The 26,214-nt window shown below is 41.3% G+C and overlaps 1 protein-coding gene across 1 annotated transcript in view; it reads right to left on the bottom strand.

Moving 5' to 3' along the window:
- The window catches only part of LOC145400800 (uncharacterized), a 26,874-nt gene extending 2,938 nt beyond the window's left edge, over positions 1-23,936 (bottom strand). Inside the window, exons 1-3 of the mRNA XM_080273236.1 lie at positions 23,866-23,936; positions 18,131-18,281; positions 16,673-16,735 (exon numbers count right to left, since the gene is read on the bottom strand). Coding sequence (XP_080129362.1) covers positions 16,673-16,735; positions 18,131-18,281; positions 23,866-23,935 — 284 coding nt within the window. The 5' untranslated portion in view covers position 23,936. The remainder of the gene's footprint in view (positions 1-16,672; positions 16,736-18,130; positions 18,282-23,865) is intronic.
- Positions 23,937-26,214: the final 2,278 nt, after the last annotated feature.

Genomic DNA, 26,214 nt, shown 5'->3' with positions numbered 1-26,214 from the left:
GGAGGAGCCCAATGGAGGGGAAAGATTAGTAGTGTAACCAGAAGGATTAGTTGTAAGGATGAGGTCAAATATGCTGGAACTCTCTCCAAGCCAGTCAGTGATACGAGGAGGGTGCTTTACAAGCTGCTGTGGGTCACTAAGGACAGGAAAGATGTAGACTTAATCACCATGTGGGTCAGTGAAAGGAAAGAAGAGCCAAAGGTGGTGGTGAACATTGAAATCTCCAAGAAAGGAGAATTCAGAGTAGGGAGAAATGGATAGGATGTGTTCCATCTTAGATGTAAGATAGTCGAGGAATTTTTCATAGTCAGTAGAATGAGGGGATAAGTAAAGAGCACAGATATAATTAGTCAGAGAATGACAGGAAAGCCGAGGACAGAGAGTAGAGAATTCACAAGATTCAAGTTTAGGAACACGAGAGCGAGATATATCGTTGCATATATATATATATATATATATATATATATATATATATATATATATATATATATATATATATATATATATATCACTGCTAACAATATAGACAACTTCAGTACCTGATGATGCCTGAGGAGGGCCGAAAATTCCTAATTGATTATGAAAGGAGGTGAAAAGGGTGCGAAAGGGAGAGTCTGGGAAGGAAGAACGAGTAAAAGCAGAGGATGGAAGGATGTTAATTGAGATGGATGCAGTAAGGAAGAGATGGGCAGAGTACATTGAAGGATTGTTAAATGTAGAGGAGGAAAGGGTGGCTGAGATTGTGGCGGATGGAAGGGTGCAAGGAATAAATGTGTTGGGAGAGTTGAATGATTCTTTGATCACGAAGGAGGAAGTGGAGAAGGCAGTAAAGGAGATGAAAACAGGGAAAGCTGCAGGTATGGATGGGTGTGCTGTGGAATGCCTGAAGGGTGGTGGAGTGACTATTGTTGACTGGTTACTAAGATCGTTAAATGTGCGCTTTGAGAAAGGTATGGTGCCAATTGACTGGGCAAGTGCTTGTATGGTTCCGTTGTATAAAGGCAAGGGTGATAAGTATGAATGTACTAGCTTTAGGGGTAAAAGTCTGTTGAGTGTTGTAGGTAAGGTGTATGGTAGAGTGTTAATTATGAGAGTTAGAGAGGGTACAGAGGGAGTGATTGGTGATGAGCAGTGTGGCTTTAGGAGAGGGAGGGGATGCGTTGATCAGGTGTTTGCTGTGAGACAAGTGTGTGAAAAGTATTTAGCGAAAGGCAAGGATGTGTTTTGGGCATTTATGGATTTAGAGGAAGCGTATGATAGAATTGATAGGGAGGCTTTGTGGACTGTTTTAAGATTGTATGGACTTGATGGTAGGTTACTAAAAGGGGTGAAAAGTTTTTATGTAAATACTAGAGCGTGTGTAAGAGTGGGAAATGCTGTGAGTGATTGGTTTCCCATGAGAGTGGGGCTGCGACAGGGATGTGTGATGTCGCCTTGGTTGTTTAATATTTACATGGATGGTGTTGTAAGGGAGGTGAATGCAAGAGTTTTAGGTGGAGGTCTGAGTCTGGTGAATGTTGATGGTGGAGAGTGGAATCTGAAGCAGCTGCTGTTTGCAGATGATACTGCACTGGTGACTGATTCAGAGGAGAGATTGAGACAGTTGGTAGAGGAGTTTGGAAGGGTGTGTGAAAGGAAGAAATTGAAAGTAAATGAGAATAAGAGTAAAGTGGTGAAGTGTACGAGGTTGATAGATGGTAGGGGGATGAATATAGTTTTGAATGGTGAGTTGCTTGAGGAGGTAGATTGTTTTAAATATCTAGGGTCACATGTTGCTGTGGATGGAAGAATAGATGCAGAAGTGAAGTTTAGAATAAATGAAGTAGGAAAGGTGCTGGGAGGAATTAAAAAAGTGTTTAAATGTCGTTCGCTTAGAATGGATGTAAAGATAAGGCTCTATGAGGGTGTTGTGGTACCGACTGCATTATATGGGGCTGAAACATGGAATATGGGTGTAGCAGAGAGGAAAAGTTTGAATGTAATGGAGATGAGGTGTCTGAGGAGTATGTGTGGAGTGACGCGTATGGATCGGGTGCGCAATGATGAAGTGCGAAGGAGAACTGGAGTTCGGGAGATGGCTGGTAGAGTTGAGCAGAGGGTGTTGCGATGGTCTGGGCATATGGAGAGAATGGATAATGAGCAATTGGTGAAAAAGATAACTAGATCTGATGTGAGAGGTGTAAGGCTGAGAGGAAGACCACGAATAGGATGGATGGACAGTGCGAAGAGAGCGCTGGATGCGAGAGGGATGTCTGTTGAGCAAGGAAGAGTGGCTGTGCGTGACAGAAATAAATGGAGAGAAATTGTGAATGAATAAGTGATGACGCAGCCCTGAGGGGATATTCTCCCGCATTTGGTCTGATCAGCTAGTCAGGTCAGGTGCGGGTAAGGGGATGGGTCTGTTATGATGTGGCAGGGGTAAACCAGTTCTACTGTCGGGCCCTGCTGCGGATGTCACTGATTGCATTGCGCAGTTGATCCTTGTGCGGTGTGGTGCGGTGAGGATCTGTCCGTTCTCCCCTTTGGGGCTAAGATGTGAATGAATGTGTTTGGATGCATGAGTAAATGGGGAGTGTGTCGTCCTGTCTCGGCTACCTCCCTTTTCTTGGGGGAAACAGCCTAGGTATATAGATAGATAGATAGATTATGTATGGGAGAGTATTTACCACATCCATTTGATACCTTCTCTGAAAGGTCCCATGTCCAAGATCGCCTGCATAATATTACAGTATGTCTTACCTGGTATATATATATATATATATATATATACATATATATATATATATATATATATATATATATATATATATATATATATATATATATATATACTTCGACTCTGGGCATAGGCTTCACAGCCAGCTCCCAAGGCCCAGTAGTCCTCCTTCATATCATACACCTCTACATGTCACCACTTCGGCGCTAACACCCATCGTCCATATTGAATACATGCTAGGGCTGTCTCATACAGGACTGATGTATTGATATTAGCGAGGGTATTTTTACGATATGTTGGCTGGTCTTCTGGTAAATCGGTAAAGTCTGCTTTACATGAAATTCAAATCCTTAAACTGTTCCCTGCCCCAGCGTGGATTTGAACCTGGGTCCGGTAGGACCGCAGGCCACCTCTCTGCCGATTGAGCCACCGCCTATATGGGCGACAGAGGACGTCGCGTACTAGGAATTCACGTACTGTGAATACATAAACTTATGGGAAAAATTACATATGAGCGGCATCCCCCTTCATGGGCAACCGTTTAGATGCCTTCCAGACCAAAGTATTGAACTAAACAGGGAAACTATCTAAGACATATTACCTAAGATAAAGTAAACCAACAAGATTATGGCTCTACTAGGTAGATCAACAAGGATATGGCTTAACTAAACCAACAAGAATATAGCTGCTCATCTTTACCCAAGAGGAAAACAGGCGTGATGGAGGTAAGAAGAGGTTCCGAGGCAGGACGAGGCATCTAGCGTACATCTCCTGCATCACCCACCACACCACCCGACACACCACCTTCCTCACCACTTTCGTCACCAACACTTTCGACTCTTTCACTACCTAATGCACTCACTTCGTTCATAAACCCTTCAAAGTCTATTTCTGACACCCCAGAGATCGAATCAGCCTCTTGATCCTCCTCAGGATATAGCTTATCTCATGTTGAAGGGAGTGATTCCTCACTTTGTTCAGGCCGTAGGAAACTGGTGATGAGTGTTTGCTTCCGTCTGTTTACTTCCTGGTTGTGCTTGTCGGTGTAGTAGCGGAAGGTTCTGTCCAGAAGCAAACAATCCAAAATAACCTATATGTTCGAACACTTAACTCAGACACCTCAGACAGAAGCAAACAAACCAAAACAACCTATATGTTCGAACACTTAACTCAGACACCTCAAACAGTAGCAAACAAACCAAATCAACCTATATGTTCGAACACTTAACTCAGACAGAAGCAAACAAACCAAACAACCTATATGTTCGAACAAAAAATCCATTGTGTATTATCAGCCACGTTAATTTCAGGTCTATACTTTTCTATTAATAATTTTCCTCCTAGTATTGCATCACATGAATTGCTGAGTTTAGTTACCACCTGAACATCATTATAAGAGAAAGGGTGGTCGTGAGTTGATGAATGGTCTCGGGTAGCTGAAAGTGTCGTCTGCTGCAAATATTGTCCTGTCCTGTAGCTCTTTCCCACATGTTCAGATATTCTTATTTTAATGAACGAATCATACATCCAATATACCCAGCCTTACAACTAGGACAAGTAAATTTTAAACAACATCTGAACATAGAGGAGTAGGTAACCTCTCTTTATGACTGAAAAAATTCCTTATCTTAAAGTCATTAATAAGAATCTATCTATCTATCTATAGCCCGACGCCCTAATCCCGAAAAGGGATGCCGCAGACAAAACGCCTCCAAGTCGCTCTGTCACCACCCATTTGAATACCCTCCCCCCAACTCACTCTCCCCTCCCTCATATACCTCTCAACTCCATCCTTCCACCTCATCCTCGGTCTACCCCTCCCTCTCCCCCCCTCCAACTCACCTACATACACCCTCTTAGTCAGTCGTTCATTCTCCATTCTCTCCACATGCCCAAACCATCTCAGTGTATTTCTCATAATCAATCTTCTCAACCACATCCACATCCACCCCACAACGTTCCTTCACTTCTTCATTTGTCAACCTGACCCTCCATGTCACTCCACATGCTCCTCTCAAGTAACTCATTTCCACTGCTCTCACTCTTGACTTGTTCCCCTCTTGCAAGGTCCACGCCTCGCTTCCATACGTCAGGGCAGGGATCACAATACTATCATGCAGTGATTTCTTAACTTCCCTACTCACCTCCCTATTTCTCATCACTGCTTTCAGTGAACCAACAACCTTCCTTCCCTGCTGTACCCTTTCATGCACTTCATCCCCCAAAGTTCCATCCTTACTCATCACACTACCCAAGTACATGAATGCACTCACATTCTCCATATCCTCACCATCCAACCTCACTGTACATTCTGTGACTTCATTCCTCTCAAACACCATAACTTTACTTTGGTTTACATTAACTTTCAGCTTCCTCCTCCTACACACTATAATCCTATAATTTACAGATGGGAAACTATTTCTTAATTCTTTTAGTATTAAACTGCGAAATTCATAGCTAGTTTTACCACATAAAGGCATTTCAACATATTTAACCAATTTTCTACCTCAAAGCATACAGATTTATTTCTTAATTTGGTATAGAGGAAAGACTTCAAATATTTATAAGATATGTGTATCTAATAATTATTGCTCAAAAAATATTCTTTATTATAAGAAAATATTCATGCAAAGTTATATAATTAAAATGAACATTGCATGATCTATTCTATAAGGCTCTAAATGAATTAATTTTGTATATCATAGGACAAAAGTTATACCAATTTAAGCCTTGACCTGTTAAATTTGGTTTTCTATGTACACCTCTGTTCCTAGTCCTTTATTATTTTTAGCCTTTTTTTATCTGAAAATTATATACTTCCTTTATTTTCTAATTAACATGTGAATGTGGATGAAAAAATGGAAACATTCTGTGGCGACATCTCCCAGATTGTGGGAGAAGAAAAGACCAAGTATATTATGCTCATGGGAGACTTCAATACAAAAGTTGGCCAACTGAAAAATGGAGAAGCATGTATGGGAAAATTTGGAGTGGGAGAAAGAAATGACAAAGGTGATATGGTGGCAAATTTTGCTGAAATGAATAACATGAGGATAATGAACACATTCTTTCACAAGAGAACAGGGAAAAAATGGGCTTAGAGAAGTCTAAATGGAAAAACAAAGAATGAAATGGACTTCATTATAGAAGATTAGCATAACATGACCATAAATATCAGAGTGATAAACGAAGTCAAAATAGGAAGTGACCATAGAATAGTGGGTTGCACAGCTAGATTCTATTTAAGAAGTGAAAGAACGAAACTGATTTAAAATATGAGATATGCCAGATAAAAGAATGCAAAAACAAGGCAGCCTTTCAGTTAGAAATAACGAACAAAATTTATGCCCTGAGTTATGCTGAGTGTGACGATGATATGATAAATGAAAGACTAACAATTGCTAAGAGAGTCGGTGGAGATAGAAGGGAAAGCTAATACTGTACAACCAAAGCTGACAAGAATGTAAAAAAAAAAAAATGATCTTTGAGCTAATAAAAATGAGAAATGTAATGAAAACAAAAACAAAAATGAAGTAGAAAGACTGGGATTAAATAAGTTTATTAATAAAGAGACGGAAAGATGAAAAAAAGGAAGAGAAACATGGATCAAATAAAAGAAGCCATCAAAAAAGGAAAAAGTCTGAAACAGGTCTGAAGTGAAATAGCACTAGGAGAGCAACAAATTACATCACTGAACTGCAAGAACGGTGAAGTCATTATATGCAGAGCTAGTATGGTGAAGGGAGATGAAGAATTTTACAAAGAACTTTATGCATCAAAGACAATAGTTCCAATAGCTAACTTTTCAGCTGACACAAGTGAAATACCAGAGGTAACGCCAGACGATGTAAACATTTCTCTTAAACGTACGAAAAGAGGGAAGGCCACAGGAAAAATGGGATGGTAAAAGATTTACTGTCTTATGCAGAGCTGAAGGACAAAACAGTCTCGCCCTCGTGTTTACTCAGTGAATAAAGAACAAAATTCCCAAAACATGGTGTAATGCAATGGTTATTTTGTTCTGGAAGAAAGGCGACACAGAAGATCTTAATAGCTGTTGACTCATTAGCCTATAACCAGATATTTACAAACTCTCCACTAAAGTCGTTACGAATAAAATAGCAACAAAACTGGAGGAAAATCAACTTCGTGAACAGGCAGGATTCCGAGGCGGGTAGTGGACTACTGATCTGCACACAACGAATCAGCTAATGGAAAAAAAAAAAAAAATACAGAATAATCCAGTGTGTTTAGGTTATGTTGATTACGAAAAGGCTTTCGACTCAGTGGAGCACATAACAACTATAAACTTATTGCGGGAACGAAGGGTAAATGGGAATGTTCTAAAACTGCTCGAAAACATCTATAAAGAGGGGGCTGCTACAGGTAAGTAGATAAAGACTCAGAAAAAATGAAGATTGAGAATGGCGTGCATCAGGGAGATACAATATCACCACAGATATTTACAGCATGCCTAGACAGTACTTTCAGAAAGCTAGAGTTGGAGAACAGAGGAGTAAACATAGATGGAGAAAACCTAAACTAAACAAAGGAGAAAACATTGATGGAGAAAACCTGAACCATTTAAGATTGCAGTTGACGTTGTTCTAATATTAAGAATTGCAGAGACATTCCAAGAAATGTTAAATGATCTAAAAAGCGAAATTCTCAAAGTAGGGCTATAGATGAACCGAAGTAAAACAATGTTTAATCCAAATACATCAAAGAGAGGCATCAGAATAAGCTAAGAAATTCTTGAAGAAGTCGAGGAGTACAATTAGGCTACTTGGGGCCAAGCTTGGAGTAATTGTAATTTAATTGAAATGTAATTAATTACACATTTTTCTGGTAATTGTAACTGTAATTGTAATTAATGAATTTTATTTATCAGTAATTGTAATTGAGCCTTAAATTCATAAAGTAATTGTATCTGTAATTGTAGTTAACTGTTTAGATGCATAATAATTGAAACTACATCATATAGATGTTACTTTGATATACTGAAAACAGAGAGAGAGAGAGAGAGAGAGAGAGAGAGAGAGAAATTACATGATACATATATTATTTTGATATACTGAGGTGAGAGAGAGAGAGAGAGAGAGAGAGAGAGTATTCCATAAACATGAGACGTGACACGTCCGTCGTCCAGCACTGTACCTGTATATCTGAGCTCTGTATACTCTGTAGGAGACTACTGTATGTACTGACTACTGTGACTATGTCTACGTATGTGGTGGGACAGGTTTGTAAATGTAAACATTTTTAGGGTACTAGTAATTTTAATTGCAAGTTATAGGAGGTACTTACTTTTAACTGGTAATCTGTGCATCATTTTTAAATTCAAATGATTGTTTTTTATTTGCACTAGAAGATGTGACTGCATCAATTTAATTTCACATGAGATAGAATTTAAGAAATTTATAGATAGATAGATAGACAGGTAGATAGATAGATAGATGGATAGATAGATATAGATAGATAGATATAGATATAGATACAGATAGATGTATCATGATCATCATCATCATCATCATTATCATCATCATTTGGACCTCCATTCACTCATCATTCAATCTCCCGGAATCCTGGCTCTATCGGATACGCCAGAAACATTCACCACATTGCGCAGCTTCACACAAACGTATCCGATTGAGTCAGTCCGGACGCTGCCACGTTAAAAAAGGGTGCCAAAATCCCTGATCATGCACTTCTCCTCACAACTTTCATCCAGCCAGCTCGATCTCTTGTCAGTGCCCTAGCCTCACCGACTTCCAAACCTCTCTTCCTCACACACTCATCCACCATATCTCTCCATCTTCTCCTTGGCCTACCTAGCCTCCTCCCTTCTTCAAATTCGCTCAGATTCATCTTATTCACCACTCTATTGTAATCAATTCTCTCCACATGACCATACCATCTCAGTACACTTTCCCCGATTCTGGTTTCCACCGACTTCCTCACTCCACATCTTTCACGAATCACATTGTTTCGTATCCTATCCACCCTCTGTACTCCGCATACATTCCTCAACAGTCCAATCTGCACTGCTTTTACTCTTGACTCTTCATTTTCATGCCACACCATAGTCTCACATCCATATGTTAAAGTTGGCACTAACACTCCTTTATGTAAGCCTCGTGCAGCTGCAACCCTCAAGCCTCTTTTTCTCATCAAGGCCTTCATTGCACCAGCTACCTTTCTTCCTTATGTCACTCTACTTTCAACTTCTTTTGCACACTTTCCTATCTTTTCTATCACTGTACCCAGGTACTTGAACTCTCACCAATTCCAGTCTCTCTCCATTCACTGTAACATCGCACTGTGAGTCACCTTCTCTCTCAATATGCATATTATATATATATATATATATATATATATATATATATAAGTGGGGTTGGTGGAGGATTAGTGCCCCTCCCTGTAAAACAATTAACTCTAAGCCCTTGATCACCCCGTTTGGGATACATGGCGTCTGGCAATGAATGAAATACATATATATATATATATATATATATATATATATATAAATATATATATATATATATATATATATATATATATATATATATATATAACTTTAACAAATCGTCACCCATTCCCCCACTATAATCTTCAGATGTTAACGTTTTAAATGACCTGCATGGTAAAATGAACATCCTTGCCAATACAGTTGCCAACAATTCTACTTTAGAAGAAGTCACCCAGAACGTTCCAATACCACAACTTGACTCCCCCCAAAATGCTTCACTTCCGATACAGACTAGATATGTAAAATCCATCCTAGACAATTTACCAACCAATAAAGCACCGGGTCCAGATGGAATTCTTCCAATTGTTTTGAAAAAGTGTCAACCATACTTTAACTAAGGAACGGACAAAGGACATTCTGAGGGTGGGGACATGGAATGTGAGAGGAGTGAATGATGAAGTGAAAGAGAGAGAGATTGTGCAGGTGCTTGTGGATGCAAGGATGGTTATATGTGGATTGACTGAAACTGAACGGTAAGGTGAAAGGGTGAGAGAATGGGAATACGGTTTAGGAATACCTGTATGTGCAGGAGTTAATGAGAATGACAGGGCAAGAGAGGGAGTATGTTTGGTGATAAGCAAGAAGTGGAAGGAGAATATAAGAGAGTATGGAACAGTGGGTGCAAGGATTGTATGGGTTAGGATGAAAGTAGGCATACATGCGTGGGCGATTGTGTGTGCGTATGTGCCGACAGAGGACCAAGTGGCAAAAGTGAAAGATGAGTTTTGGGCGAGTGTAGAAATATGTATGGACAAGTTTGAGAGGAGTGAGAGAGTGTTTTTGATTGGAGACGTGAATGGCAAAGTCGGGAATGTACGAGTGGATGGAGTGGTTGGTCAGTGGGGTGTGCCAGCTGAAGTAGATGGGAATGGTAGTGCATTGTTGGACATCTGTGCTGGTATGGGGTTGATAATAGCCAACACTTACTTTTGGCATAAGATGATCCACAGGTATATATGGAGAGTTATGAGGAGCATGGATGGTGAGCTTGTTGAACGAAAGGCAATGATAGACTATGTGTGTGTGGATGCAAGAGTGTGGAGAGGGTGGGGGAATGGAATCTCGGACCATCACTTAGTGATGGCCAAGGTAAGGCTGCAAAGAAAACGGTTGAAGAGACTAAGGGAAAGACAGGAGGAAATAGCTCCTGAGAAGAGTGGAGAAACTGCAAGACAGTCAGAAAATGGCAGAGTATAAGAGCATAGTGAAAGAAAGATTGGGAAGGTATGAGCTAGAGCATATGGAAGGGGTGGAAGACGTATGTAAGATATTCAGGATGAGATAAGCGCAGCGTGTGAGGTTGTTTGTGGAGTGAGGAGGAGATGCAGGGGTGTGCAAGGGACAGCATGGTGGAATGATGAGGTGAAACGAGCTGTGGAACAAAAGAAGAAGGCATATAGTGAATGGCTAGCGAGTAGAGGTAGGGTAGAAGATGAGAGAGAGAAGAGAGAGGTATATGTGAGCAGGAGAAGGGAGATGAAGAGATTGGTGAAGGAGAGTAAGAAGAAAGTGGATGAAGAGTTTGGAAGGAATCTGAGTGTGAAATGGAGGGAGCGTAAGAAATTGTTTTGGAAGGAGATAATGAAAGTAAGGCAGTGTGAAAGGGGTAACAGTAGGAAAGTGAAAGATAGGAATAATAGATTGTTGGTGGAGAAGAGAGAGAAATTGAGGAGATGGAAGGAGCACTTTGAGGATTTGTTGAATGTAGAGAGTGAAAACCGTGCGAGTATCAGTGGTTGGGGAATGGCTGTGAGAAGGAGAGATGAGAGGAGGGAGGAAGAGATTAGTAGGGCGGAAACAGTGGAAGGAATGAAAAAGATCAAGATGGGAAAGGCCCCAGAAATTGATGGAGTGTATGGTGAAATGCTGAAATATGGGGGTGAGATTGTAGTGGAGTGGATATGGAAGTTTTGTAGATTGGCTTGGGAAGAGGGAAGGGTTCCGGAGGACTGGAAATCAGGTATAACTGTTCCTTTATACAAAGGAAAAGGGGAGAGAGAAGTATGTGGTAACCATAGGGGTATTTGCCTTCTTAGTGTAACTTGAAAAATATATGGTAGAATACTCATTGATGGGGTTAGGCATATAACAGAGGAGCTAGTTGGAGAAGAACAAGGAGGATTTAGGAAAGGAAAAGGGTGTGTAGATCAGATATTTGTTCTAAGATGTTTCGTGAAGTATCTAGAGAAGGGAAAGAAAGTGTATGCTGCCTTCATGGACTTGGAGAAAGCTTATGACAGAATAGACAGACAAGGTATGTGGAAGGTACTGAGAATATATGGAGTGGAGGGGAAATTGTTGAGTGCTGTGAAGAGTATGTACGAAGGAGCTAGGGCCACAGTGCGAGTGGATGGTGAGCTGAGTGAGTTCTTTGATCCCAGTGTGGGACTGAAACAGGATTGTGTGATGCCTCCATGGCTGTTTAATATATACCTGGATGGGGTTGTAAAGGAGATGCAAGGTAGGGCAGTGGATGTGGGGGTGGCTCTAATGAATGAGGGTGAGATTTGGAAGATTCCGGTGTTGTTGTTTGCTGATGATACAGTATTGCTGAATGAAGATGAATGGGAGTTGCAGGGTTTGGTGAATGAATTTGGAATAGTGTGTAGGAAAAGGAATCTGAAAGTTAATGTAAACAAGAGTAAAGTTATGGTGTTTGAGAGGAATGAAGTCACAGAATGCACGGTGAGATTGGATGGCGAGGATATGGAGAATGTGAGTACATTCAAGTACTTGAGTAGTGTGATGAGTAAGGATGGAACTTTGGAGGATGAAGTGCGTGAAAGGGTACAGCACGGAAGGAAGGTCGTTGTTTCACTGAAAGCAGTGATGAGAAATAGGGAGGTGAGTATGGAAGTTAAGAAGTCACTGCACGATAGTATTGTGACCCCTACCCTGAGGTATGGATGCGAGGCATGGACCTTGCAAGAGGGGAACAAGTCAAGAGTGAGAGCAGTGGAAATGAGCTACTTGAGAGGAGCATGTGGAGTGACATGGACGGACAGGTTGACGAATGAAGAAGTGAAGGAACGTTGTGGGGTGGATGTGGATGTGGTTGAAGAGATTAGGAGAAATACACTGAGATGGTTTGGACATGAAGAGAGAATGGAGAATGAAAGACTGACTAAGAGGGTGTATGTAGGTGAGGTGGAGGGAGGGAGAGGGAGGGGAAGACCGAGGATGAGGTGGAGGGATGGAGTTGAGAGGTATATGAGGGAGGGGGGAGTGAGTTGGGGGAAGGGTATTCAAATGGTGGTGACAGAGCCACTTGGAGGCGTTTTGTCTGCGGCCACCCTTTGCGGGATTAGGCGTCGGGCTATAGATAGATAGATAGATAGATAGTTCCCCAGAACTTGCTCCTATTCTAGCTGAATTATTCAGACTATGTATACATACGTCTTCATTCCCTAATTCATGGTAAGAAGCCAATATCCACCCAGTTCCGAAGAAAGGAAGTTCCTCTGATCCCTCTGATTACAGACCAGTAGCTATTGCATCTTCTCTTAGTAAAGTATTTGAGACTGTAATTAATAAGCACACTGTTAAACACCTTGAATTCAACTACTTACAGTAATTAGTGATAGGATGGTTTTCGCCACGAAAGATCCACTGTTGATATGCTCAATCTCCTGACTCATACCATCCATCAGTTCATTGACCAACATAGAGAAACTCATGCAGTAGCTCTTGATATTTGTAAAGCATTTGACAGTGTGGCACTGTTCCCCGCTGTCCAAACTCCCTTGCTACGGCCTAACATTTTTTGTTCCTCTGACTTCTTCACATCTTAGTGACAAAAAGATAAGAGTTAAAGTAGACGATCTGTCTTCCAGTTTCCACCTGATTATGTCAGTGTGCCACAAGGATCAGTTCTGTCTCCGACCCTATTCTTAATTCATATTAATGATCTCTTATCTGTCACCCATAATCCAATCCATTCATATACAGATGATTCAACATTTCACAGTTTATTCACACCTAAGCAACCAGTCACAAAGTCCAGTATCTCTAACTCACAGCTCAGTCAACAATCTCCATAAATCAAGGCTTATCAAAGATCACTGAATGGGGACAAAATAAACACTGTCTCATTTAATGCTAGTAAAACCAAGTATATACAGTTTAGTAATGGACAGATATTGCCAGATTCCTATTGTACCTTCGGTGATATTAATATTCCCATCTCGAAAAGTATTGAAATTCATGGGTGTTTCACTTAACAATGGCCTAAGCTGGACCTCTAATGTTAGATCACTTGCTAAAACTGCTTCGGAGGAGCTTGGATTATTGTCCAGAGTGTTTAATTCTTCACTGACGAGCAGCTAGCTATAATTTAAAAGAGTCATGTGTGCTCTCAACTGGAATATTGCTCTCCTTGTGCAATGGACGTGGAGATGTTGCGCTAAAGCAACTAGACAAAATTTAGAAAAGAGCTGTTAAAATTATTAATAACCCTGTTATTACAAATGAACTACCTTCCCTACGAGTAAGAGAGAATGTCACTTCCCTTGCATTATTTTACAGATACTTTTATGGCAAATGCTCAAAGTTGCATCCATCGTGCCACCTTTCCATGCCTTCTCCCGTGCTACACTGGCATCTGGTAGCGCTCATGATTGGACTGTCATAGTGTCATATTTCTACTTTTTAACTGAAGGGATTATATCCCCCACATTCTTCGATTTACTCGTTCAGGAACCTTTCTTTTTCTGTGTGATATTTTAATGCAATTCCTCCATTCCTCTCCACAATCCCAAGTTTACGTTCTAAGGATTATATAAGACTTCAGGTTTCCGATCCGTAAGTTAGAAAAGGAAGGACACACTAATAATATACTATAGTCTCCTCTGACATAGTCAATAGCTTATCCTTCATGCACTTACTTAGTTCACCAGAAGTCCCGCAACCCATGCTTATTTTTCACTTGATTTTGCAGTCATTGACTGACAGTGTCTGAACCGCCTGCCTCAGGTATATTATCTCCAGTTTTTGCTGGAAAAGTCTGATCATGTCTGCAAGAAAAAAAAGCCTCCATATTCATTTTCGAGCCAATTTGTAGACTCTTCATGCTCTGAAGAGCTGTCATTTCTAGTAGTTCTTTGGTTTTCTAAGTAACCAGAATATGTGTTTGCATTTGGTAGTATTTCATACTGCTTATACATAGATTTAAGAATATTATGTGAATGAAATGTAAGGTCCGTCTGTGTGGCATTTCAAAGTTCCGGAACTACCAGTCGTGATCCATGCGCTATACTCATCAGATGTAGGCTCTTTGACAGACCTTCCTTCCATTCATCGAAAACAAAGGTAGGCTGGTGTTATGTTTTATACCAGTGGTTCCCAAACCCATGGTCGCGACCCAACTGAGGGTCGCAAGGATGCTTCTGTGAGTCGTGGGATGGTTTCTAAAAAATAATGGAGACTGAAAAAAACAAATTTAAAATTACAAAATAGTGCAAATATACTCGTAATTATATCATAATTTTGACATGTAAAGCGTCACTGAGACACTGCAACAAGGAAATAATTGTGAATAATAAAGCATCGGTAAATGGAAAACACTGAAATTATGTTTCCTCCCTGTGGGTCGCCAGGCCCAAAAAAAAAAAAGAAAAAAAAAAATCTGTGTTCAGGGTCGCTGCCAAAAAAGTTTGGGAAACACTGATTGTATAATGTCCGCATGTTGTACTAATATCCACCCACGGCGTACACCTACGTCCGTATGTTGCATTAATGTACACCCATGGCATAAACCTACGTCCGCATGTAGCACTATCCACGGCGTACACCTACATTTGCATGTTGTTTTACTGTACATGCCTGCATTATACCTCCATGACATCATTGGCGGATAATCAGTGCCGTGAATCAAACACACTCTACTTGCTCCATACATCTCAGGTGCACAGCTCAGTCAAATAGACTATTACTATTCCAAGTGGGGGGTTTCAGTACAGTCTTTTATAAACACTGTCAGTACGAGAGGTTTCCTACGCTGAGTATAATTGGCTGGAGGCGGCAGGAGCATTTCTAAAAAGTGGTAATAGGGTTAAATGTGGAATTCGTCATTACAGATGCAGCATTCATAAAAGACATAAATATCTGGGGTCGAACTCAAACATTAAACTCGTAGTTAGACAGCAGGCTTAGGTTCGTACTCTCGTCCGATAAGGAGCTTCCCTAACACCTCTTCCTAAGCGATTTAATTTGCTTATACCTTGCCGTCCTTTCCAGGGTTACTTAAACAAATCTAATATCACTATTCTCTGCATAAAAACGTACGCAGTGATATCAGCCAGGTGTATCCAGAAATAAATCGGTAAAGAAGAGGTGTTAGGGAGGTGTCTTAGTCAATCAGAATAAGAGCTTTAGAGTACTGTCGATGAACTGTGCAAGAGTTATTAAGGCAGACAAGTTTTCTTCAAGCACTGTCGTCCTCAAGAATACTACAAGCAATAACTGAACTTAAATACAAATTCTCAGTTGTACAGATAAATTAACAGAGATATGATGAAAACAAACTTATATAGTCCTAGTGGATTCCAAAATACATTGAACTGCTAAGTGAAATCTAAAATACACAGACCTGCAAGTGGACTTCAGAAAACATAGACCTACAAGTGGAACTCAAAATATGAAGACCTGCAAGCGGAATTCGGAAAACATAGACCTACAAGTGCAGTCCAAAATACATATACCTGCAAGTGGAATCCAAAATACATCGGCCTCCAAGTGCAAAAGAATGGCGGTTCTAAACTACTGTATTTGTACCACAGAGTCATATTATCGTCAGCAAGTTTGTGTGGGTATCATACTGTACCGTTCAACCAGCATACAAAGAAGAGCAAGAATATACGCTACCTTGGCTGCGTAACTGGTGGGTGCTTCTTTATTTGGAGTCTAGTACCCTTATGGCAAAATATTTTATCAACAGGTAGTCTTAACTCTTGGGTCTCGTTCATGCCAAATGCTTGCTGGCACGGGCGGGGGTTCTGCATTATTTTAACCCAAAGTAGTTCGCGCTCGCCCCAGCCTATGCTAGAAAGCCTTACTAGAAAGATTTTGGAGTGGATGTGGCATAAGATGATGAATGGCTACTCCTACACTACATAAAAAGCGTCTAATGGTAAGAAAGAATGAGCTAATTAAGACTTCTCATGTACTGAAACGGTCTGAATGAGACATAGAGTTATAGGTGTGCTTATACTCAGGTACGAAGCTGTGGGAGATGAAATTGCCATATGACTGGTTGAGATACACAAAATAAAGTGCGATAATCTTCCTCTTCTGGGATTTATTTTTACAGGAGGGACGAAGGACGTAGAAAGACTCTATACTCACCTTTCCTTGTCTTTCCTAGAGCACAAATCCTAGTAACGAAAGGAATGTTACCGTAAGTTATACTGTGGCAGTACCGAGTGACGTACCGGATGGAGGAGAGTACCGGAGAAGTGGACAGCATCTGACATTCGACCACACCGTCTTCACACCTGTACCGGGAGGCTAAGAGTTATACCAGGTTGGGAACTATATATATATATATATATATATATATATATATATATATATATATGGGTTGTATTGTCGCTGGCAAAGGGGACATCATGGCATTTCTATCTGAGCGATATATTTTTCTTATTGCTCCTCAGTATTCCCTTGTACACTATAATTTGCATCAATAATATCCAAGAGCATGGCGGCCCCTTCACTTTTGTGTGTGTGTGTGTGTGTGTGTGTTACCAGATTATCGGGAGAGCACCCTTATGGTGAAGTGGTTAATGAAGGGTATATCTAAATCTTCCAGTCCGAAAAGTCTCGTTTGATTTGAATAAAATCGTTTGTGAGAGCAAGAATAAAATGCAAACGACGTCATCGTACTGAAGGAGTTAAAAAGTAATGTTCAAAATACATAGTTCAGACTGAAATACAAGACATCTCTAAGGAGCAAACGACACTACATGAACATCTTCACGCATATACTGCTTAGTCAGGGACAAAACTTGGGTTATTATATTACTCCATCAACTGCACACTTAATATAAAGCACGTCTGTCACTTTCCTCCTTGACTCATCATTCAAAAGTATCTATTGGCAAAGAAACATAATTATCAGATCTCTCTCAGCTCTGGATAACTAGAAGAGGGAAGTGAAACATAAATTGAAGCTTTAACCCCTGTGCCGGGAGGCCAGGGGGTCAAAACACATTAGCGGGTTGGTAATTAGTGGTAATGGCAATGCTGTCACTAACGAGGGACATTAATGTGGCAGTGAGATTTTAAGTTGATTATAAATGACTCATATGTTCGTCTCTAACAGTATATACAGTAAACCTTCTTCAGTGGCTGCAGTGTGAACCAAATTTCTTTATCCAATCCACTGAGGTCACTAGCGATTAGTAGCAACACAAATGAGACGCAATCAACACAATTACACAAAAATACAAAAATATCATTGTTCAAAACATCCACTCAGACCTTCTTCAGAGGAATGCGAGGAGGACATAATACGGAACTGATTTCGTAAAGAGGCTGCTTGCAAAGCAGAAGGTAACTGATATTAATTCCTCTCAGCCAAACCAACAGAGAAGAGTGAGCAAGACTTTCATACGGAACAGAAAAATCCATGGAAATTATTAGATTGGCAACTTCACTAATACCACCACACTGATATCAACATATCATCACACTGACCCCCACAACACCATCACACCTACACCTCCCTATCACCACACTGACACCACATTACCACCACCAAACCACCACAGTGACGCCACCAAACCATCACACTGTCTACACATCACCACAACACGACACTCACACACCATCCTGACACCAGAGCACCACAGTCCTTACACCACCACAACACCGCCTTGACACCATCTTACCTGCAACAGGAGCCATCATCAAGGGTCCAGGAGACAGGGTCACTAGATTCCTCACAGGTTTCCCCCGGACCTGGCTGGTCTGTGGGCGAGGCCAGGTCAGGTCCAGTGTAGGACGTTTCGGCCACGGACTTTTGGGCCGGGGGCATCCAACCTAGGAAGTTTTGAAATGTGAATAATTGTTGTGAACCTTACCTAACCTAACCTAACCTAACCTAACCTATGCCCAAAACGTCCTAGGGTGGTGGCCCATGGCTCAAACGTCCTTGGCCCAAACTTTCGTGGCCGAAACATCCGAGCACGGGTCAGGTCATATCAGCTCACGTAATAGGAGGGAATAAGCCACGTAAAGTTAGGCTAGGTTAGATTTGGTTAGGTTAGGTTAGGTTTGGTTTACTCTGGTTAGGCAATATCTTCAGGTTACATAATAGAAGGGGTTATGTCTGCTAAAGTTAGGCCTGGCAACGTTTCATTAGTGTTGGCTAAGGAAGATTAGATCTATACTCATTTCACCTTAACTTGGCTCAAATTTTTGCCCTTTTATAGCTTATTTCACGGAGTCCAGTGGAAAAAAAGCCAATATTACTGCTCTACATCATTTACAAATCACTTTTTTCTTGTCAGTGTTTATAATTACAACTCAGCATTGAAGATGGTGGCAATAGGTGGGGGCGTTCACCATCCACTCACTTGATGTAGTGCTGCTCTCAGGTGTCTGTCCTTTCCTCTGCTCCATCCTTCATTCCTTCCATTCTCTTCTGTCTTTCTTTCCTTCATTCTTTCCTCATCCTTCTGCCTACGAGTGACTTTACACTTCCTCTTCTGTCTTTCTTTCCTTCATTTTTTCCTCTTCGTTCTGCCTGTGGGTGACTCTACACTGCGTGACAAGCCAAATGGTTTCCTGTATGCCAGGAAACCATTTACTACGTTGGGTGGTAACCATATAAACAAATTATGGCGCTGGGGGTTTAGTGGGTAATTAAGGCGCTCCAATCGGATTGATGCAGTGAAGGTTTATATCCAAGGACTGGTTAGGGTTTATTGCTCACGTAATGCCACTCAGCGATGAGTGAGGCTGGTCACTCATCTTAAATGTCAGGACCAACTTGCCTAGCCCCTGGCTCCTACGTTCCCCATGGGGCAACGTAGATTGGATGATGGATGGATGGAATAAAATAAAAAAAGAAAAAAAGAAAAAACAATAATAATGATGGATCGGACAAGGTTATGTTAGGTCTGGCCCTTTAATAAGTAATATAATAATAAGGTTCGATAGTAAAGTTCATGTGACGCCTTCAGTGTGATGACGTATTCCTCGATTTTATCCCTGTCGCCTCCAGGCAATTGTATCTTGCTTGGGAGAGACTTTTCAACCTACAGGAGATAGGTAAGTCTCAATCAACTTTTTCAATACTCATGTCGAGTAGAACCGTCTGGAGATAACAAGAACAATTTTTAAAGAACGTCACTGGATTGAACGGTGAAAAAAAGAAAGAAAAAACTGATATTAAAATAAATAATAAGTGGGAAATATGGACGAATAGGACGGCCGTAAAATGACTTGAATGGACCTGACTTAAGGTCGTATTCTGAGTGGCTTTAGAACCTTCGTAACACTTCTTAGCGAGTTATTCGGGATATTGCACCACAGTAGTCTCTTGTATGTTCTTGCTGCAGATTAGCTCAGGCTTAAAACGATATAAATATGCACGGATGAGAATGCTGAAGTGGAATATGGAGAATAAATCGCTAAGGATAAGCTTTTCTTTTCTGCAAGGAAGAAGGAACCAAAGGCTATACGCCCAGAAATGATTCCCTCCCAAAAAAAATAAGAACAAGATAACAGAGAGCCAAATTCAAGATCCGTTCATTTCGAGATGCGTGGTCACACTCCGCTGAAAAGACTGAAGGTCATTGGCAGTAGGAAATTCAGACAGGGGTAGAAAAATCCAAAAAAAATTTGCTGCATACCTGAAGGACTGGGAGTAACGGTTAACTCTTGCATTGGAGTTGGACAGAAAAGGGATGAGAGTTTGTTGCTAGACAGGTGCTACGCGTCCGTCGTAGAGGTGGAAGGATGCAAGCAGACAGTTCAAAGAAGCAGTGGCCATTGAGGTAACTATAGAAATGAGATAAAGATGCAACAGTACGGCGAAGATAATGAGGTTGAAGGGAGCCAGTAACAGTACGAGTGTTAATGACTTAATGAGAGGAAAAGCCTTTGACTGCACCTTGTTGAGAAGAGCTGTATGTGGGGAGCCTCCCCACACATGAGAGTTGTATTAGGAAACGATTCTAAACGAGAAGAGACGTGCACAAGCTGGCTGAGTCTAAGTGACCTGACTGGACCAAATTAGGCCCGTGTGGAACTAAGTGGACTATAACTGACCTGAACTGACCTGAACATATCTAAGCAAACCTGACAGAGCTTGAGTAAAAGGAAATAACACAAGCGGGCTTAAATGAACCTGAAACGGAATAACTGAACCCCGATGAACCTAACTGGATCTTAACAAACCTGAAAGAAGTGTGCATGTGAACGACCTGGTTGGATGTAAATACCCTGGACGGACCTAACTAACCTGGACCTGGATGGACCTAACTAACTGGACCTGGATGGACCTAACTAACCTGGACCTGGATGGACCTAACTAACTGGACCTGGATGGACCTAACTAACTGGACCTGGATAGACCCTACTAACTGGACCTGGATAGACCCTACTAACTGGACCTGGATGGACCTAACTATACTTGAATCTCCATAAACTGCCCTGAAATGGATCTAATGGGTCAGATCGGTCTTGAAGTAGATCTGATGACTCTAAATGGACCTAATTAGTGCTAAATAGTCCTAACTTGGGCGAAACGACCCTTATTAGTGCGAAATGGTCCTAATTAGTGCTAAAATGTTCTAATTAGTACGAAATGGTTCTAATCAGTGCTAAATGGTTGTAATTAGTGTTAAATGGTTGTAATTAGTGTTAAATGGTTGTAATTAGTGCTAAATGGTTCTAATTAGTACTAAATGATCCTAACTAGTGGTAGGTGGTCCTAACTGGTCTTAAATGAACGTCAATTTATCAAAGTTGGACGTGAAGCACTTCATTGAACAATAATCATATCAAGCAGATAACGTACTTTCATGTTTCATTTTTGCTGCCATCAAATGTTTATATATATATATATATATATACTTATTTATTCATTTATTTATTAACTTATTAACTTACCTGAGGAGAGACTTTCAAACTCCACGGGGATAGACAAAGCCTCAACTAAACTCTTCAACAATACAATTCCCCAAAAAAGCTGAATAAAAATCGTGAAGTGGCAGAAAGAATAAAATACAAACTAGGTGATGGGACTGAAGAGGTTAGATGGACCAGATGGACCTAAGTGGACCTGACTGAAATGTACGAAAATTTGTCTTACGAGACGTGACTTAGACAAAATGGACCGCGAAGGCAGTGAATGGGTCTGCGCATGGCTGATGCGGTCTAGCACCACATCTGATCATGGATGGATCAGAACTCACCAGTGGAATAATGGACTAACTTGATCATAAGTATATCATGCAGGGAATTCGTGGACTATCTTGACTTGCAGTTCTAATGGTGATGCTGGATGAACATTATACCCGGTGATGGTTTTGGCAGCAGGACGCAGACACAGCGATTGCAAAAGTTCGCTGACACTTTTCTGCCGACTGTTTTAATGGAAGATGTTACGTGAGCCATTTTGTGTGCTATCAACAGGAATTAAGCAACAAAACAGCATAGAAAGGAAGGATACTCTCTGTCATCTGGGGAGGAAAGAGAAATATGGAAGGCCAAACACACAATGCTGACAGAAGAATAGTGTCGAACTACTATTGCTCATGGTTGAATGCAGTCAACAAACAAGCGTGTTCAACGAGCGGCCGATTAATATGTAAAACCTACTCGTTACCCCAGACAGATGTCAAATTGCTCCATTTAGGAAATGTATCTCCAACTGACAGTTCCTGGATACGCACAGTTTGAGAACGGGGGGTGTGCAGCCTGTCAAAAGATCGCCTACTATTCCACTGTGTCTATTTCATATTTAAGGCATGTCACTCACTTTTCTACCAGATGTATCATATGAAAGGTGATTGTCTATGGACAGAGAGAAAAAAAAAATCAGGAGTCTCTCGGCTTAGGAATGATAGCCAGCAAATGAACGTGTGATGTTGAAGAGGTGAGATGTTAGTTTTTTTTTTTTTTTTTTTTTCAGAACTGTACAGAGTGGAAGCGATCGCATCCAAGGCATTCGCCGTTGATTAGGTACGATAACAAACATGCTCTACTCTTCGTATTTCGAAATCACTGACAACTCTTTTTTTTTTTTTTTTTTTTTTTCAGAAGATGAGTAGAGGAAAAACAACTTGACTGTAAAAATAATCCATACACCAGATTACATGGGTCCTTCATTCATTAAAAAAAAAAAAAAAAAAAAAAAACTGTAGCAGTTGGACTTGAACTGCTGAAAGTTGTATGTTTGGAGGGAAACTATTCTAGGGAAGCGAGTTCCGAAGAGAAGCAGCTCTGGGAATAAAAGAACTCTGATAGGCAAAAATTCTGCAATATGTCAGTGTGACAGTCCTGTCACGAGCGCTACCAGATGCCCGTGTAGCACGGGGGAAAAGGGTGTAGAGGTGGCACAGTGGATGCAACTTAACCTGAGAATTTGCCATAAAAGTATCTGTAAAATAATGCAGTGGAGGCAACATTCCTTAATACTTGTAGGGGATGTAGTTCATTTGTAACTGCCAGAATATCAGTTTTTCTTACAGCTTTGTTCTGAATTTTGTCCAGTGTTTTTGTGCAGCCTCTTCACATCCACTCCACAAGGGTGAGCAATAATCGAGCTGATTGCGCACATGACTCTTGCAAATCACAGCTAATTGCTCGTCAATCAAGAAGTTACGGGTTCTGTACAGTAATAAAAGTTTCAATGAAGCGATTTTAGCAAGTGATTTAATATGAGAGGTCCAACAGAGGGTATTGTTAAGTGAAACACATAAAATTTCAATACTTTTAGAGGTAGGAATATTGGCTGCATTGAAGGAAATATAAGAATCAGGCAATTATCTGTCTATTAGTATATTATATATCTCGGGTTCTCCTAACATTAAATGAGACAAGGTTGTTTTGTTCCCATTCACTGATCTTAAATAAGTCTTGATTTATGAAGATTGCGATACTTAGTTTTGAGTTTGAGATACCAAGCTTTGTGAATGAGTGTATAAGTGTGAAGAAGGAACTATGAAGTGTTTCCTCATCTGCATATGAGTGTATGGGACTGTGAGTGATAGGCAAGAGGTCTTTGATATATATTAGGAATAAAGCTGGAGACAGAACTGATCCTTGTGGCATGCCGGCATTAATCATGTGGAAATTGAATACACATCACTTTCTTTAACTCTTATATTTCTGTCATTTATATATGAAAAAGTCAGTGGAACAAAAAAAATGATAGGCCATAGCAAGTGAGGCTGGATAGCAGGAAACTTTGCCATACTGTGTTAAAAGCCTTAGAAATATCAAGGGCTGCTGCATGGGATTCTCCATGTTGGTCACTGGATTGATGGATGGTATGAGCCAAGAGACTGATTATATCAATAGAGATTGAGTATAAATATGTTTGGATTGTACTATGTAAAGTACATACATTAACGGTCTTTTGGAATACCTAAAAAAAAACAGAAATACTTACCTTGACAGAGAACTGAGACTGTCACAAAAAAGGAAAGTGTTACTATTACTCTTGTCTGGAACTTCATCATAGATCTCTATATTCTGAGCGCTGTTAGGGAGGAGCAGCTGTTGATCCGACTGTCAACCGCACACTGAAGGGTGTGTTACTGAGGTATGAGAATAAATAGGTGTACAAGACTATGGCTTTTCTGACACGCTTTTGTTGTATTGTGTTGTCATTGTTCAGAATATCAGTTCATTCTACATTACATCCAGGACAAACGAGCATGACATCGCAGAAAATTTGACTTAACGCACAAAACTCTGCCACACACCATCCTGCACTATATCATCCAAAGGACACTGTGTCACGCCACAGACATATGACACACTGACACTGTACCACAAACCACAGCAAGACTGTAGCACACTGACACCGTGTAGTTGGATCACTTTGCCATATATCACACCAATGCTGTGCCACGCCGACACTCTGCCACACCGATACTGTGTTACAGTGACACTATGCCACACCAGCATTGCACTTCACTGACACTGTGCTACAACGGCACTATGCTACAGTGACATTGTACTATACCAACACTGTGCCACACCAACACTGTGCCACACCGACACTGTGCCACACCGACACTGTGCCGCACCGACACTGCGCCACACCGACACCGTGCCACACTAACACTGTGCCACACCGATACCGTGCCACACCGACACTGTGCCACACTGACACTGCCACACCGACACTGTGTCACACTGACACTGTCCCACACCGACACTGTGCCATACTGACACTGTGCTGCACCGACACTGTGCCACACTAACACTGTGCCGCACCGACACAGTGCCACACTAACACTGTGCCACACCGACACTGTGCCACACCGACACTGTGCCACACCAACACCGTGCCACACCGACACCGTGCCACACAGACACCGTGCCACACAGACATCGTGTCACACCGACCTTACACTGTGCCACACCGACACCGTGCCACACCGACACTGTGCCACACCGACACCGTGCCACACCAACACCGTGCCACACTGACCTTACACTGTGCCACACCAACACCGTGCCACACTGACACTGTGCCACACCGACACCGTGCCACACCAACACCGTGCCACACCGACCTTACACTGTGCCACACCGACACTGTGCCACACTGACACTGTGCCACACTGACATTGTGCTACACTGACACTGTGCCACACCAACACTGTGCTACACTGACACTGTGCCACACCGACACCGTGCCACACCGACACTGTGCCACACCGACCTGACACTGTGCCACACCGACACTGTGCTACATTGACACTGTGCCACACCGACATTGTGCAACATTGACACTGTGCCACACCAACAGCGTGCTACATACCACACCAACATTGGGATCTGCTAGGACCATATCTAACCTCTCCAGTTAGGTAAGGCTGTCCTGAATAGAATACAGTAATATTAAAAAGTTTTACAAAAATAAAACTAAAATGAAAGAGACTTCCTAGGATTCAGAAGGTTAGTGAAGGCTACCCTGAATCTCTGCAGTTCCGAAAGTTCCTCATAGAATGCATAAAACCGTCTGGTGGTAGCCAGAAGAATGAAATACAAATGACGTACTCGTAGTTGCTGTTGTTGATCAGCTTCAGCCTGAATGGCTGAGCTGACCCACCAACCCTCGGCAAGTAACCGCCCTTGCTGGGCTGTCCCATACCGTGGACCGATGTTCCCTTCCAACTAACAGCACCTCGCCAGAGGCAGGTGCGGGGATTAGTGTGGATCTGGTTATCATCTTCTAATACGTAGTAAATCTCCCCAGTAGTTAGTCTCCACCTGTTACGTACTGTATGTGGAAACTATTGTTTTCCCCGGTATTAGTATTATTATTGCCACCTCAGAGTCTTGCAAAGATTCCAGAAGAACCGGAGACCACGCAAGGAATCTGAAGGGCGCAGGTTGTGTCCTGGCTTGAGCCATTGCTGATAGAAAAAAAAAATCCAAATCTCCCCAATGGGGTCAAATTCATTTTAAGAAACAATAGGTGGAGACTAGTGAGTGTTCAAAAGACAGTTAAAGAGTTCTAGTTATCAATGCTTTCTATTTATTCAACAGTTGTGACTGGTACCTACATGTATTAGCCAGAAACTGTGTATGGGCCTTATTAGACTTACGTCAAAATCGGACATATTCGAGGGCAAAATGCCAGATCGTGTAAGACCAGGTAAGAGTTCGAATAAGAACACCATGTTCAATTAAGCAACGTTCGTTGCATAACGTTACTCACTGTCACCAACATCACATCTGGTTCTGAGAAACGTCCATCATGTGGTCTAATGAAATGGGAATT

Source organism: Coenobita brevimanus, chromosome 53, assembly GCF_032717465.1.
Source record: "Coenobita brevimanus isolate Jiangsu-jjx chromosome 53, ASM3271746v2, whole genome shotgun sequence".
Classification (NCBI taxonomy): Eukaryota; Metazoa; Arthropoda; class Malacostraca; order Decapoda; family Coenobitidae; genus Coenobita; species Coenobita brevimanus.
This window is presented reverse-complemented; position numbering and strand designations above follow the sequence as displayed.